Source organism: Cavia porcellus, unplaced genomic scaffold, assembly GCF_034190915.1.
Source record: "Cavia porcellus strain 051 isolate PalLab524CR breed Dunkin Hartley unplaced genomic scaffold, mCavPor4.1 scaffold_2, whole genome shotgun sequence".
Taxonomy (NCBI): domain Eukaryota; kingdom Metazoa; phylum Chordata; class Mammalia; order Rodentia; family Caviidae; genus Cavia; species Cavia porcellus.
The window spans coordinates 5,817,331-5,830,504 of NW_026947485.1; the positions used below are offsets into that span (position 1 = coordinate 5,817,331).

The 13,174-nt window shown below is 47.0% G+C and overlaps 1 protein-coding gene across 1 annotated transcript in view; it reads right to left on the bottom strand.

Annotated features, from left to right (window-relative positions):
• Nucleotides 1–13,174, bottom strand: part of Gnai1 (G protein subunit alpha i1) — a 70,278-nt gene that overhangs the window by 24,716 nt on the left and 32,388 nt on the right. Inside the window, 2 exon segments of the mRNA NM_001172953.1 lie at nt 1,004–1,145; nt 1,233–1,275. Of these exon segments, the coding sequence (NP_001166424.1) occupies nt 1,004–1,145; nt 1,233–1,275 (185 nt within the window).

Consider the following 13,174-nt stretch of genomic DNA (forward strand, 5'->3'; position numbering starts at 1 on the left):
ACGCTGGCAGAACAGAGGGAAACAAAGCACCTTGTGGACTGGACCAGGCTGCTTCCAATCAAGCTGCAAATCTGATTCCCAGTCCAAGAAGGAAGCTCAGCACCGGCCCTGGACCACCAGAAAAGGTACTATGCGTTTGCTCTCAGGGACTTTCATGGGTTCCTACTGGTTTACTAGGAGCACAAATGGGTGGAGTTTGCCCATTTCCAAGGGCTCCCTTTAACTCTCAAATTCTGAAAACTGCTTTTTTTTTAATAGCCAATATTTTCTTCTTCCAAAGAAATGCACACTTTTATACTGCTTTCATTATTTAAGATTAGTCTCCTTTTTAGTCTTGTTATGAAAACAAATAATCAGATCATTTCAGCTTCCCCAGTTGTAGATGCAGATGTTACTGTGCTGATGTGGAACAAGCCTCACAAACTTGTGACGCGGGCTGCTCTGGCTTGGGTCTGCCACATCCCCCAGCGGCTCCTGCTTTAAAGGCTTGATTGGTCCCTGGCCCAGAACACTACTGCAACATGGTGGTGCCTCCGACACAGTGGCCTAGGGCAAGGTCTCAGGGTCCTGTGGCCATGTCCTTAAGGGAGATCATGGGACACAGCACTCTCCCCGCTCTCCACTTTCTCCTTCACGGACTGCAATTGTAATGTGCTGCCTCTCCACAGGCCAAAATCAACAAGAACTGAACCCTGCAAAACCATGAGCCAAAATGAACCTTTCTTGTTTTTAAGTTGATCACCTCGGGTATTTTGCAACAGTAATGGAAGGCTGACAAGTGATTACTGAACTGAGCATATAAACTGATGGAGAGGGTAAGTGCAGCTAGAAAGAGAGGCTGCCACCCTGTACACTTCTTATTTCACACTCTTCTAAGGCTTCCACTTACTTCTACTCATGTGTCAAGTGACAGTGATACTGACAATTCTATGTTAGAAAGCACAGCACTGCCACACAACCATTTCCTTTACCCTCAGGCTGTGCCAACACACTGCATACTCACCGCCCGCGCTGAGTCCCCGAAGTCAATCTTCAGTCTTCCCATGGCCCTGATAATAGCAATGATGGACTGGATGGTGTTGCTGTAGACCACGGCTTTGTACTGCTTGCACTCCTCTTCCGAATACCCCGCCTCGTGGATAATTCTAACAGGGTGAGAGGAAAATCAGAACCCCGACATTCCTCCCGGGGACAGGACAGCTTAAAACAGTCGAATCCTTTATCCTACTTACTTCATCTGCTTTACAATGGTACTTTTCCCAGACTCACCAGCACCTAAAAACAAAGTAATACAAGATGAGATCTCTGATTTCAATATCATCACTTAAGTATGTCCCATTCGCCCCACAAAAATGCACACACACACACACCAAATGCACACTCTCTATGTGTGTGCCTCACAGCTGGGCTTTGCTTTATATTAAAACGAGAAACAAGGAGGTAAACAGAGAGGATCTACACGTCTAAACCCTTAACGTACGTTACGAACACCACGGTTGGTGACCGTGTATTGGACTCAGATTGTTTTCTTCCTTCCTTCTTTCGTATTGCTGGACACCAAACTCAGGCTCTTGCTAGTAGTATAGGGGCAATGTGCACGATATGTGAGGTGACAGATACGTTATTTTTGCACTGAAGCCGAGTATCTTTAATCCTAACTCCTGGCTCTTGTCCAGCTGCATGGCAGCAGGACCCAGGTGACCGCATATCACATGACTATGGCTGTGACCTGTGCAACACATGTTCGATCATCATCCCTACAGCCCAGCCCAGCCCAGCTGTCAAGAGGTAACAGGGGCACAGTGCTATGCAGGACACAAGGCTTCTGAGTTAACCATTCCCTAACCCGAGCCCTAATCCCAGCCCCAACCCCAACCCCAAATCCAAGCCCAACCCAAAGCCCACAAGTCAAAAAGCCAAGGCCTCTTCAAAGCTCCCTTCTCTGTTCCTCCACGGGGCTCCCCAGGGGTTTGGCCCGAGTTCCTCTATCCCAGCTCCCACTTGGAGAGTGGGCTCTTTCAGGGGCTCCCGCCTAGCAGCAGCTGCTGCTCTCTAGCAGACTGGATCTGGTGATGACTGGGGGAGGGGGGGCTCCTCTCCACTTATGGATCCAGACAGCATCTGAGTGTGTGCCACGCAGGGACAGGAGGCCATGAGTCGTCCCTTCCCGCCCTCCTGGGCACCATGGCCACCCACACTGGAAGCACAGAGTCTCTCACTCAGACACAGCCAGCTCTGCTCCCCACCTGGCCACACTGTACCACCCACCCACATCCTGGTCCCTGTCCCCACAACTGCTGACCCATGATCCATTGCTACACCGAAGCACAGCAGCCACCCTGTGCCAGGTGCACAGCCTGCAGACCTGAGGGCTGCATGTATGCAAGCTGCTTGTCACTGGCAGGACTGCACAGAAACCTCCAGGCCTCCCATGCCGCCTCTTGCCTCCTGCCACCAGGGACCGACGCACAGAACAGGGTGTTCTTAAGTGGACAACTGGAAAAATCCAGGGAGATAACAGCCTCTCTTTTCCTGGTGGTTTGATACTGAGGAAATCTTCCCCAGAGGCACTCCCATGGAATTCAACAGGAGCACTCAATAGACAGCGAGGGCCTGCTCCGTCTATGCAGCCTGAGTCTCCCAGGTCATCTGCCAATAAACAGTCTCAAGATAAACAGCCCATTATTTATTAAGCACAGCAGCCCAGAGGCCACAGCAGAGGCACTCTGGCCGTCCCCTTGTGTAACAGGACAGCCCCTGCTGTGCTGCGAGGGGTGTGGCATGGGGACACTGATGCCCAGGCACGCTGAGCTTCTGTGAGAGGCCCCCAGGCGCCCACCACCCACACCACACCCACCCACCACCACAGCAGCTCTCCGGCCCAAAGCAAGGGACACGGGGTGAGGGACAGGGATGAGGAAGCTGCGAGCAACACTCAGAAGGCAAGAGTGAGCAGACCTGCACACAGGAATCTCTAAACTTCGTTATTTATATTTGGACTTTTGAGACAGGGTGTCACTGTGTAGCCCAGGCCGGCCTGGAACTCTGCAAACGCTGGACACTTAGCTTATTTTGCAATAAGCACACTGTCATTGCTATGGTTAAAAAACAACCCTGAGATGTACTTAAAAAGTGGAGGTGCAACTAATGAGGCTCTTTCCCAGCGATCAGGTACTCTGTGGGATAGATGTGGAGAGGCAGAAACTGCACACACCTTTCGGAGCCGAGCCGTTATGTAATTAGTTTTCAATTCTCACTTTCTCATGCAGAGGCTCCTAACAGGAAAACAACGCACGCCAGCGCTGGAAGCTTCCAAGTGCGCATGCGTGCTGGTGTCCGCTCCACCTGGTGGAGAGGAGGGACGAGGGTGCTCCCGAAACTCCAGAACATCGCATCTGAGAGGCTAGCGCCCCAAGGTGCAACTCAGGGACAAGAAGGGGCGAGGAGAAGCAATGAATTTCCAGAAACACTCATCAGGCACTCTTCCTTTCCTCTTAAACCCAGAGTGGGATCCAAGTGTCAGTCGGCCACAAGCAGGAAGCACATGTCCACAGGCAGAGGGCGTGAGTCGGGGGGAAGTCAACGTGTGTGGTCCCTGTGGCCACAGGCCTGGCAGCAAGCAGGTGACCAGAGTGAGACCTCAGAGGAGGGAGGTGCCTCCGCCCCCAGGCACTGACAACTCGGTCTCTGGGCTGGAAGGCAGCAGATGAGAACTCAGGAGGGGCTGAGGTGGCTCTTGGCACATGGGACAGTCATGCAGAGGGGGGCAGCAGCCTAGAGAGGGGCGCACGGGAAGGTAAAGGAAGGTGGAGAATCTGAAATGCAAAGGCAAGTCAAGGAACCACTGGTGGGATCCTGATTCCTCCATAAGAATTTTATGATTTAGTATCATAAAAATGACAGCCAAATAGTGTGTCTCTCCTGATTTCACTGACAGGGCACCAGAGGAGATTTTAAAGTTTTAATTGCTAGTGAGCTTAAAAAACAACAGCAGCCAGGCGCGGGGCTGCCAGTCTATCATTTGAGCACTGAGGGTGGCAGAGGCCCAAGGGCACTGAGAGTGGCCCAGGCTCAAAATCCAAACCAAAAGGAGGGAGCATACAGCCCACGGGGGGACAGCCCCCAGGTCCAAGCCAAGGACTGAAAACACAAAACCAAAACCAACAGCATCCACATTCAGAAAGCAAAAGCTCGTCTGTGCTTTTAAAAGAAAATACTGCATGCCACCTGCTTAGGGTCTCATCCCTGTGAGCTGTGCCCTGGTGCCAGGCTGTAGGGCTGGGACCCCCCGGGACACGGTCTACAAGCAGGGCGATTTGTTCGGGTAATCATATGAGGAACTGCAGACACCATTGCTCCTTTAGAGAAATTCTAACTATCAATGTAGGGTTAGCAATTTAGAAAGTTTATATTAATACAACTAAGTAAAGTCACCTTTGTTCTTGCAAGTTCTCTTGTGAGATCACTGTGATAAAGGTCTTTTTAAGACAGAAGTCAATAAAAGTAATGTAATAGCAAATACAAATTAAAAGGAAATGGCCTAATTCTCCCCATTAAAAGGAAAGGGAAACACTTCCCTCTTTCCTTTGCTTGGACCACTGACTTCAGAAAAACTATCTCTAGAAGCATTTGCCTGTCTTTGAAATGTATCTATCTCCCTGTGCCATTGCGAGGTCGGGCCGTCTCTCTCCATACCCGGGAATCATCCTCCACAGCCTCACTCCCTAACATCCTTCTGCTAGAGCCACAGGGCACTGGCCGCTCCCGGGATGAGGCCATCAGCTGGCACAGGCGTTCACTCCTGTGACAGTGTGAGGGTAGGGGAAGTCTGAGGCCACAGGGCCCTACCACATGAGGACCTCCTCACTGGTCACCTCGGAAACCTGGCTGTGATGGGTGGGTCACCTGGCTGTGTCTGGGGCAAGATGACTCTGTCTATGGTCTCTCCCTAAGCAGAGTGCTATGACATCCACTGCTGTACGCTGAGCTTAGTGCAGATCCAGTAATAAAATGTTCTTTTTTTCCCCTCTACTACCTTTGTGAAGGAGATTTCTCAGTGGGAGAACATTTTGGTTTTCATTGTAATTTCCCAATAGAAAAAATAATCTACAATCTTTTCTATTTATCTGTAAGAACTGCCAAACGTATTTTAAAAACACAGAATATACCTAACATTTGGGGGATGGAGGAATAATTGGTAAACACCAAAATCTAGATTTTCAAAACAAACCAATGTCCCCAGCCTTCGGTTCCCGTAAGACTACTCCCCAAGCCACTCATGTGGAACAAACTGAGATGGAACGAAAATGTAGAAGTGGAAAGACACCAGGACATCCACAGTAAAAACTGTGTTCTGCAGAGCAAATTCCAGGCCCGGGTCACTCGCCTGAGGTGCTCCACAGCCTCATCCCACTGGTTCAGTCTAGTTCCCTTTTCTTCTAAACCACTGATTTAACTGCAATGTGAAGCACAGGAACCTGATCCTGAGATAAACGGAGCAGGCTGAGAAAAGGCAGGGAACTTTGACCTTACCGATCTAAGAAATACAGGGCCCAACCTGGGCTGGCGCCCTTCTGGCGGGTGGACCACCTGTTCCTGGGGCTCCACCCCTCAAGAGAAGCATAAATGTTCCCCATTCCAGGAAATAAAATGCCTTTCTTTCTGGATGGCCAGCATGCTATCTCTTTCTGTTCAAAAATACAACCCTTCTCCGTCTCGTCTTGACCTGTCCTGAAAATTCTTGTTCCCAAACAGGAGTCCACAAACCTGCAATCCTATTGGGTGGGACGGGTAAAGCCTCCTTATCACAACCTTGGTGATCTCCTCTGACCCTGTGGACTGACAATGCTGTTAAACTATGGGGAATGGACGCGTGCATGTGAAGGAAACGAAAGTGGTAACCCTGGGACATCCCAGAGGTCCTACTGCCCGGTTACTACAGTGTTACACACAGCGGCCACCATGTGGAATCAGTGTAAGTATCTGCAAAGAGATACGCAGACAGAGAAAATGTACCAGGAGATAGATAGATAGATAGATAGATAGATAGATAGATAGATAGATAGAGATAAAATACATTAGGGGTATTATGCATATACGTATATGAATATATTTACACACACAAATTTGAACATTTTTAGCCTTAAGAAGATGGAAATACATATCAAAGAAAGCAACCCTATGGGCATCTTATTTCTGGAGCCCAAGCCTCCAGGACCATGAAAGCATCAAGTGACCTGGGGACCTGAGAGAGTTCCAGCGTAGTGTGATTTTAACTATTCGGCACTAATGAGGGAACAACCAGGTGAAGAACACGTGGTAATCACAGCACCCTGTACCAAAGGAAGTCAGGCAGTGCAGGAATCAGTCATCAGAAAGCCAACTGCAGAAGACGCAGGTGCAGTGGGAAAACCTATCAAATGTGCATTTGGCTAATATCAATATACATAAAATTCAAGCCGGGTGTGGTGGCGCACTCCTGTACTCCCAGCACTCAGGAGGCCGAGGTAGGAGGATCGTTGTAAGTTGGAGACCAGCCTGGACTACAAAAGTGAGCTCAAGGCCAGCCTGAAGTGCACAACAAGACCCTGTCTCAAAAACACAAAAAAAAATTTAAAAAATAATAAATGAATGAGTACCACTTTTACTTTTTAAATTTATATATTTTATTTTGTATTAATGTTTTGTTTTGTAGCTCCTGTAAGACCAGCAGGCAGAACGAATCTGACTCCCTCGGACGGTGTAGGCATTTGTGACAATACTTTTTAGAGGCATATGGAGGAAGTGTGGCCATATCCTACACTGCGTCTTCTGAGGTCCACAGGCTCTTGTGTCCACTAAAGCTCTTTGCTGCAAAGGACCACTAAATAATTAGCACAGACAAGCTCTTCGAGCTTCCTGTTTGGAGCTACAAGTCCCCAAGAGCCTGGACTGCCCACCTTGTTTCCAAGGATATCTGTGCAGAACAGAGCTCAGGGAAAGAGAAGCGATGGATCCCACTAGAGTGTCGGAAGGCTACGGTCCAGCATCATAAACCTGACTGATCCCATGGCCAAGGCCAGGCAGGCTCACTGCGATTACAAAAGACAAAACAGGACCCTGCATTTGGGTTCCCTCTGCAGTGAGGTGATGACTGTTTGTGCAGCCGTCGCCTGCTTCTCTCTGTCACCCCATGTTACCCTTAGGAACTGGGGCCTGGCCACACTGCAGGAAGGTCGATTCTCTGCAGATTGTGGTGCTGGGATAAAGTCCTTCCTGTCTTTGATCCAGGAATCTCATGTCTTCTGACACCATTCACGAAACTTCTTGAGGCCCAGCGGGGAGCGTGTAAGTAGGGTAAAGCCTCAGACTCTGAACAGTTTTCCAGTGTTCAACTCCTCCCCAGATGTCTGATCACTAGGGCAGCTCTAGCCACTGCCATGACACCCATGCTACTTGACCCTTTTTCCTGCCCCAAATAGCTGCTAAAACAGGTTTGTCTAACAAATCCAAAGAAATAGAGGGCAGAGGTCCTGCGAGTATCACAGCAGTACCTACAACCACCTGGGAGTTGTCTACAAATGCAGCTTCACAGGCCCTAGCCTGGCAGGGCCTGGCAGTCTGTGCTTTAAAACCCTCCCAAGGAGACTGTGAGGCAAGCATAGTTTAAAGCTGATTAGTTATTGAGAGCAATGCATTAATCTTATAAAATAATTACATTTTCTGTCATCCCCAAAACAGTAGGACAAGTATCACCATTTTACACGCCTACAAATAGCTTAGTAAAAGGCATCTGGATTTTTCTATCTATTTTGCACTTAATATATCACAATATAGTACTCTGGTTGAAGTGCAAGATGAAAATATATTTTCTCATAATTTTGTAGCTGCAAATGAAGGACATTTTAACAGAATTCAAGGGGTATCTCTGTTTGTACTTTGTGATTCTATACCAAAATTTGATAAGGGATTACCTCTTAGGGTTTGGTTATAACATGGAATCTGGAGACATTGGTATACACTATTTATATGTTTATACATCATAGTCATTGGTCTGTCTCATACTTAAAATGGATCCTTTGTGGTTGTTTTAGAAATTAATTCAATGAGTTATGAAGAATTGAATGTTGACTTACTTTATTACTATGTATACATGTGACATGACTGAAAAGTGTTATTTTTTTAAAATGTACTACCATAAAATATAGATTGCCAATAATTCTCCCTCGAAATACTCTCTTTCACATCAAACACGTATCCCACATTCTCGTCACTTTCTGGAGCAGCTCTGGAAGACCTCTTTCATGAGCATCTTTAATTGTGCTGCTGTGGCTGCCTCAAGGCTCTGAAACAATCTGAAACACCGACCACTCACTGTCATGCTGACTTTGGGCAAGAGCTGTGAGTCACAGTTCCACGGTGTCAAGCAGATGAAGCCAGCACTAGGCCTGATGAGCCTGCCTTCTGTTGGGTGGCTCTCAGAACAAAGGTAACCATTTTTCTGACCATACTCTAGCAGGACACTCAGGAAAGAAGAATTTCTTACAGAAATGACTAGAACAATGGCAAAAGTGTATTTAGAGCAAGCAGGAGTTGTTTGAGGGGGATTAATGGCAATGTATCTTTTACTTTAATTACTTAAATTTAATCATTCACCATATATTTTTACCTCTTCTTATCTATTTAAGTTGTCTTTTCAATATCATCTCCAATGTTATTAGAAAAGACTATTAATCTCAGGTGTAAGAAAGTATAAGGCCTTCAACATTCCAGTGTAGAGAGCAGTGTTCCTAATTTTTGCTTCTTTTTGTCCTTTAAAGCTAAACTTTCATTACCGGCACTTCCCCTGTGAGCTGATTTCTAGGACTGAAGGATTAATTCTGAAAATACAAACAGTCACAAAGCGCCTCCTTCAAGAAACCTGCCTCATATTGGCCCTTGTAGACAGCTTCTCAACTGTTCACATTATCAAAGCCATGTGTGTTTAAGGCTTGAGAGTTAATAAAAATAATGACTTTTTTGCCTTTATTTTATAAATCATAAGCACAGTGAAAAATATAGTAATAATCAGTACAGTTTTGTGCCACTGACTTGATCTGTGCTAAATGTCAGCCTTTTGACCCAGTTTTGCTTCAGTACCATCAAGACAGGTAACAGCTCCATAACAAGGCAGGCAATATCTCAGTATTGCTAGGAAAATGGTATCAAGGACCATTCCCAGGGGTGGGCGTGGGGGTCACTGCAAACACTGATCATTTGGTATCTTTGTCTCCTACTTGGCATAAACTGTTGTCACCACCATGAAGTTCCCAGGACTCACCCTGGAGGACATGGCAGGGGACCTACAGTGTGAATGCACTGCCTCCAGGGAGAAAGGGAGGAAGAAAGAGAGAAGAAGGGAGGAAAGTAGGCTGATACTGTAAAGAAAGTGTGAGGACCTGTAAGGGCACATTTACCCAACCCTTGAATGGAAGAAGGGTCTACTACAGGGCAGATGAAATCACCGGAAGCTGGTGCCTGAGCCACCAGTCTCTCCCATCTTCTGTTGCTGTCAAGAAGAACTGGGGGCTGGATGTGGCTCAGCAGGGACAGCACTGTCCTAGAAGAGGCACAATCTCCAGGCCCGCAAAACAAACAGCAGTGGCCAGGAGCACAACTGTCCAGCTGGAGTCCACTCCCATTCTCTCCTGTGGCAGGCACAGAGGCCACAGTGCCCCACGCTTTCACCAAGGCCACGTAATCACACGTGTACAACAGTGACGCTGTGGGCCCTGTCTCCAGAACAGGTGAGCTGTGGCCTTGCTCTGGTCAAGTCCAGGAGCAAGTGGCACAAGAAAAGGCAGGAGCCTGGGTCCCTGCATGGCCGCCTGAGACAGGACATGCCTGCACTATTACATGACTCATGGGGAAATAAACACTGTGTTTAAGGCACGGTCAAGTTAGGTTTCTTTGATACAGAGCCTGACATTTAGTTTAAAAACTGGCTAAATTTAGCCAGGTGTGGCCGGATATGCCTATAATGCTGGCACTCTGGGAAGCTGGGGAAGGTGAACTGCAAATTTGAGGCCAGCCTGAGCAACTTGCTGACATGGTAAGGCCCTGTCTCAGAACTTTGAAGTTAAATTAAAAATCCTGGGGATGTAGCTCAGTGTGAAGGCCCCGAGTTCAATCTTAGTACTATACACACAAAATGTTGGCTAAATTTAAATAAACAAATATATAAATGTAGAAGCATATAAACAAAAAAGTTCTAAAACACACACATATGATAAAAAAAGATAAGCTGCAAAATAAGGAAAGTGCTTGTAATGAGTATCATTTCTTTACTACATTATCAGTTATCTTAACTGACAAGAAGATACCCCAACATTAACAAGGTGCAGGGGCTGCTGTGGGTGACACAGATATAGTCTGCAGGCTGAGGACACATTCTGGGCTCTAAGTCACTGCACTCATGCAGAAGATATTTAATGTGCCAGGCACTATTCTAGGCACCAGGGACATGAAGGTGTTCTAAGAGGACAGCCAGAGAAAGTCATCAAGACAACTCACGGAGGAAAAGCAAGGAGAGAATTTCTAAGTGTTTTACAGCTATACATCCATCCGTGCGCCAGGGCAAAGGAAACCTGCAAAGAGGTGTGTATGTATCTCAGGAATGTGATTTTATTCCTCAGTTAAGCAATTTCTGCCTTTTTACATTGTACATAAGACTGAATCAAAATTATGTAATTTATTTAGAAAAATTCAGCCACAGCTCTCTTGAGATTAAAGCTGAATAAAATCATCATCTTGGAGCTCATTTGCACCTACCCACTTTCCCCTCTCACACATGCACACCCTCATCCAGGGACTCACTCTGCTGAGTCCCACAAGGGACTCCTTCCCACCTGGGCAGAAACGGAGGAACCAGCTTTAGGCAGAGGAGGAGCTGGCTCCAGTTTCCCCAAGCAAAGCGCCTCCACTTTCTCAGGGCCGGTCACTGCGTACCCAAGGCCCAGGGTGGCAACAGAGGGACAATGGCCAGGGACTGTCCAGCTCCCTGGAAACCCAGGGAGAAAGTAGAGGCCTGGGCTGGGAGAGCCTTGAGCAGGCTGGAAGGACACCAGGAGACACAGCATGTGGGGGGTCCACTGTGACGCTAGGGCCAGGGCACCCCATGAGCCCATGGCCTTCGGACCTGCAGAGGGGACCAGAGTGTCCTTGGGAGAAATAGCACGAGTCCCCAGCCTGGACTCCCTCACCTCTGAAGGACAAAGGCAAGGAATGAAGGTGTTTATCCCAGCACTACATGATTGCGTAGTTAAATGATCACACTGAAAGAAGCCGTAAGCATTTCATAAGCCTTGAACACCGTGTAGTTCTTCCCTACTGATCAGCCGGAAGTAGCCTAATTTTAGACTCCATTAAAATAATCGTTCACTTCTGTGCCTAAGCAATATTAATCAGTGCCTGTAACCTTCACTACTCACCCTTGAGTGCCAGGTTTCTAAGCATACTCAGAAAGAAACGTGAACAGCATGTAGTCTCACCCTGCCACATGGCACCTCAGCTGTGCAGCTGTGTGGCAGGTCCTCAGGATCCCAGCTGCCCAGGAGCCTGCAGCAGGAGGCTGAGGAAGTGCTCAGGGAGCGGGGTGGCTCAGTCCTCCAACGGGGATCCCCATGTCTCCCGCACTTCCACTCCACCCCCAAGGCCCAAGCTTGTCTTCCGTCTCGCCTGCTACAGTAAAGCTGGGAGAGAATGACCAGTTAAAGGGACAAGGAGGGACCCGGGACACAGGTAACACAAGGTGACCGCTGCATTCCGTAAGTCTCTGCTTGTCTGTCTTTCCTGGGTTCCACCTTGGATTTCTTAAATACGGTGTGATTCATCATACGCAATATGAAGGAGTTAGGATTTTTCTGCTTTATTTATGTTGGTTTCCTTCCTGGAGGCTAACTGGAATGTCTTAAAAAAAATCCAGAAAGAAGGCTAATTGCAGAAAGAAAATGCTACTGAATTAGATAATGATGACACAACTGTCAAATAGGGAAGGAACGAACTTTAAAATCTGGAAGAACTCTTCATTCAGATTGCTTTGCAAGTGTCTTTAAATTCTCACTTTAAAAAAAAATCCAGAAACTAGAAATAAGGGGACCACTTTGGATATGTAAAAAAAGAGAAAGACAACTCTACAGCATAATCAATGAATCATACTCCAAAAAAGAAAGCCCAGACCCCACATCACAAGGCTGCCTCATGCAGTACACTTACATGTCTCCAAATAACATGAAGTATACAAGGTGTTTGTGAAACACCCAGGTTTGCAATTTTCATTTTATTTCTAGCAATTTCCCTTAAGACAGGCTGCTTTTGACAGGTGAATTCTGATGCCATCAGCACAGAGCAACCTGCTCCCTGCACATCAATTCAAAACTTAATTACCACCATTTCCTCTCAGAACTATTTTTCTGAACTGTTTTAAATCCGTTATCAACTCTTTAATGCACACTTTTACAAGTTACCAAAGCAGTCAAGGATGGGATCCGGGTGTCATTCAGCCTCATCTCTTTCACGTATCTCTAACCATCCTCTGACCATATAAATCTTCAAATTATCTACTACCAAAAAAAAATTATCTACTACCCACACAAACAGGGCTTCAGCACCTTGTGCAAAGACTGCCTTAGATAGTGAAGCCAAAGTGGAGAAACGTTTAGAACCCTTCTTCTCTGAAGTCTACCCCACCACAGGGACACAGTCACATGAAGGAATGATCAAAATATCTAAAATTTCCTCATTCAAAAAAATTGGATTATGTGGCAACCACATGGCAAACCCAAAGCTAGACACTCAGGGCAGAATTAGTGGGAATAACAGCTGTGGTCCCTGTTCACAGGGTGGGAGGAGGAACAGGCGCCCCCAAAACATGTCAGACTGTGGTGACAAAAGGAACTGATTAATATGTACAGACAGACTCTGTAAAATGCCACTGCTACTACTCATGGACTTGGACAATTAGTTGATGTAGTAACACACTGTAGGGAATGTGCTAAATTAAAGGAAAAGAAGAGATGAACATTCGGGGAGAGAGAAAAGTTGATACAAATGAGCCCTACAGTGCATCAAGACCCAGAGTTAATAACCACTGCCCTGTCATTGCTCCGAGGACGGACGCAGACTAATAAGATGGCCCGCAGGAAACGGTGCAGGAAAC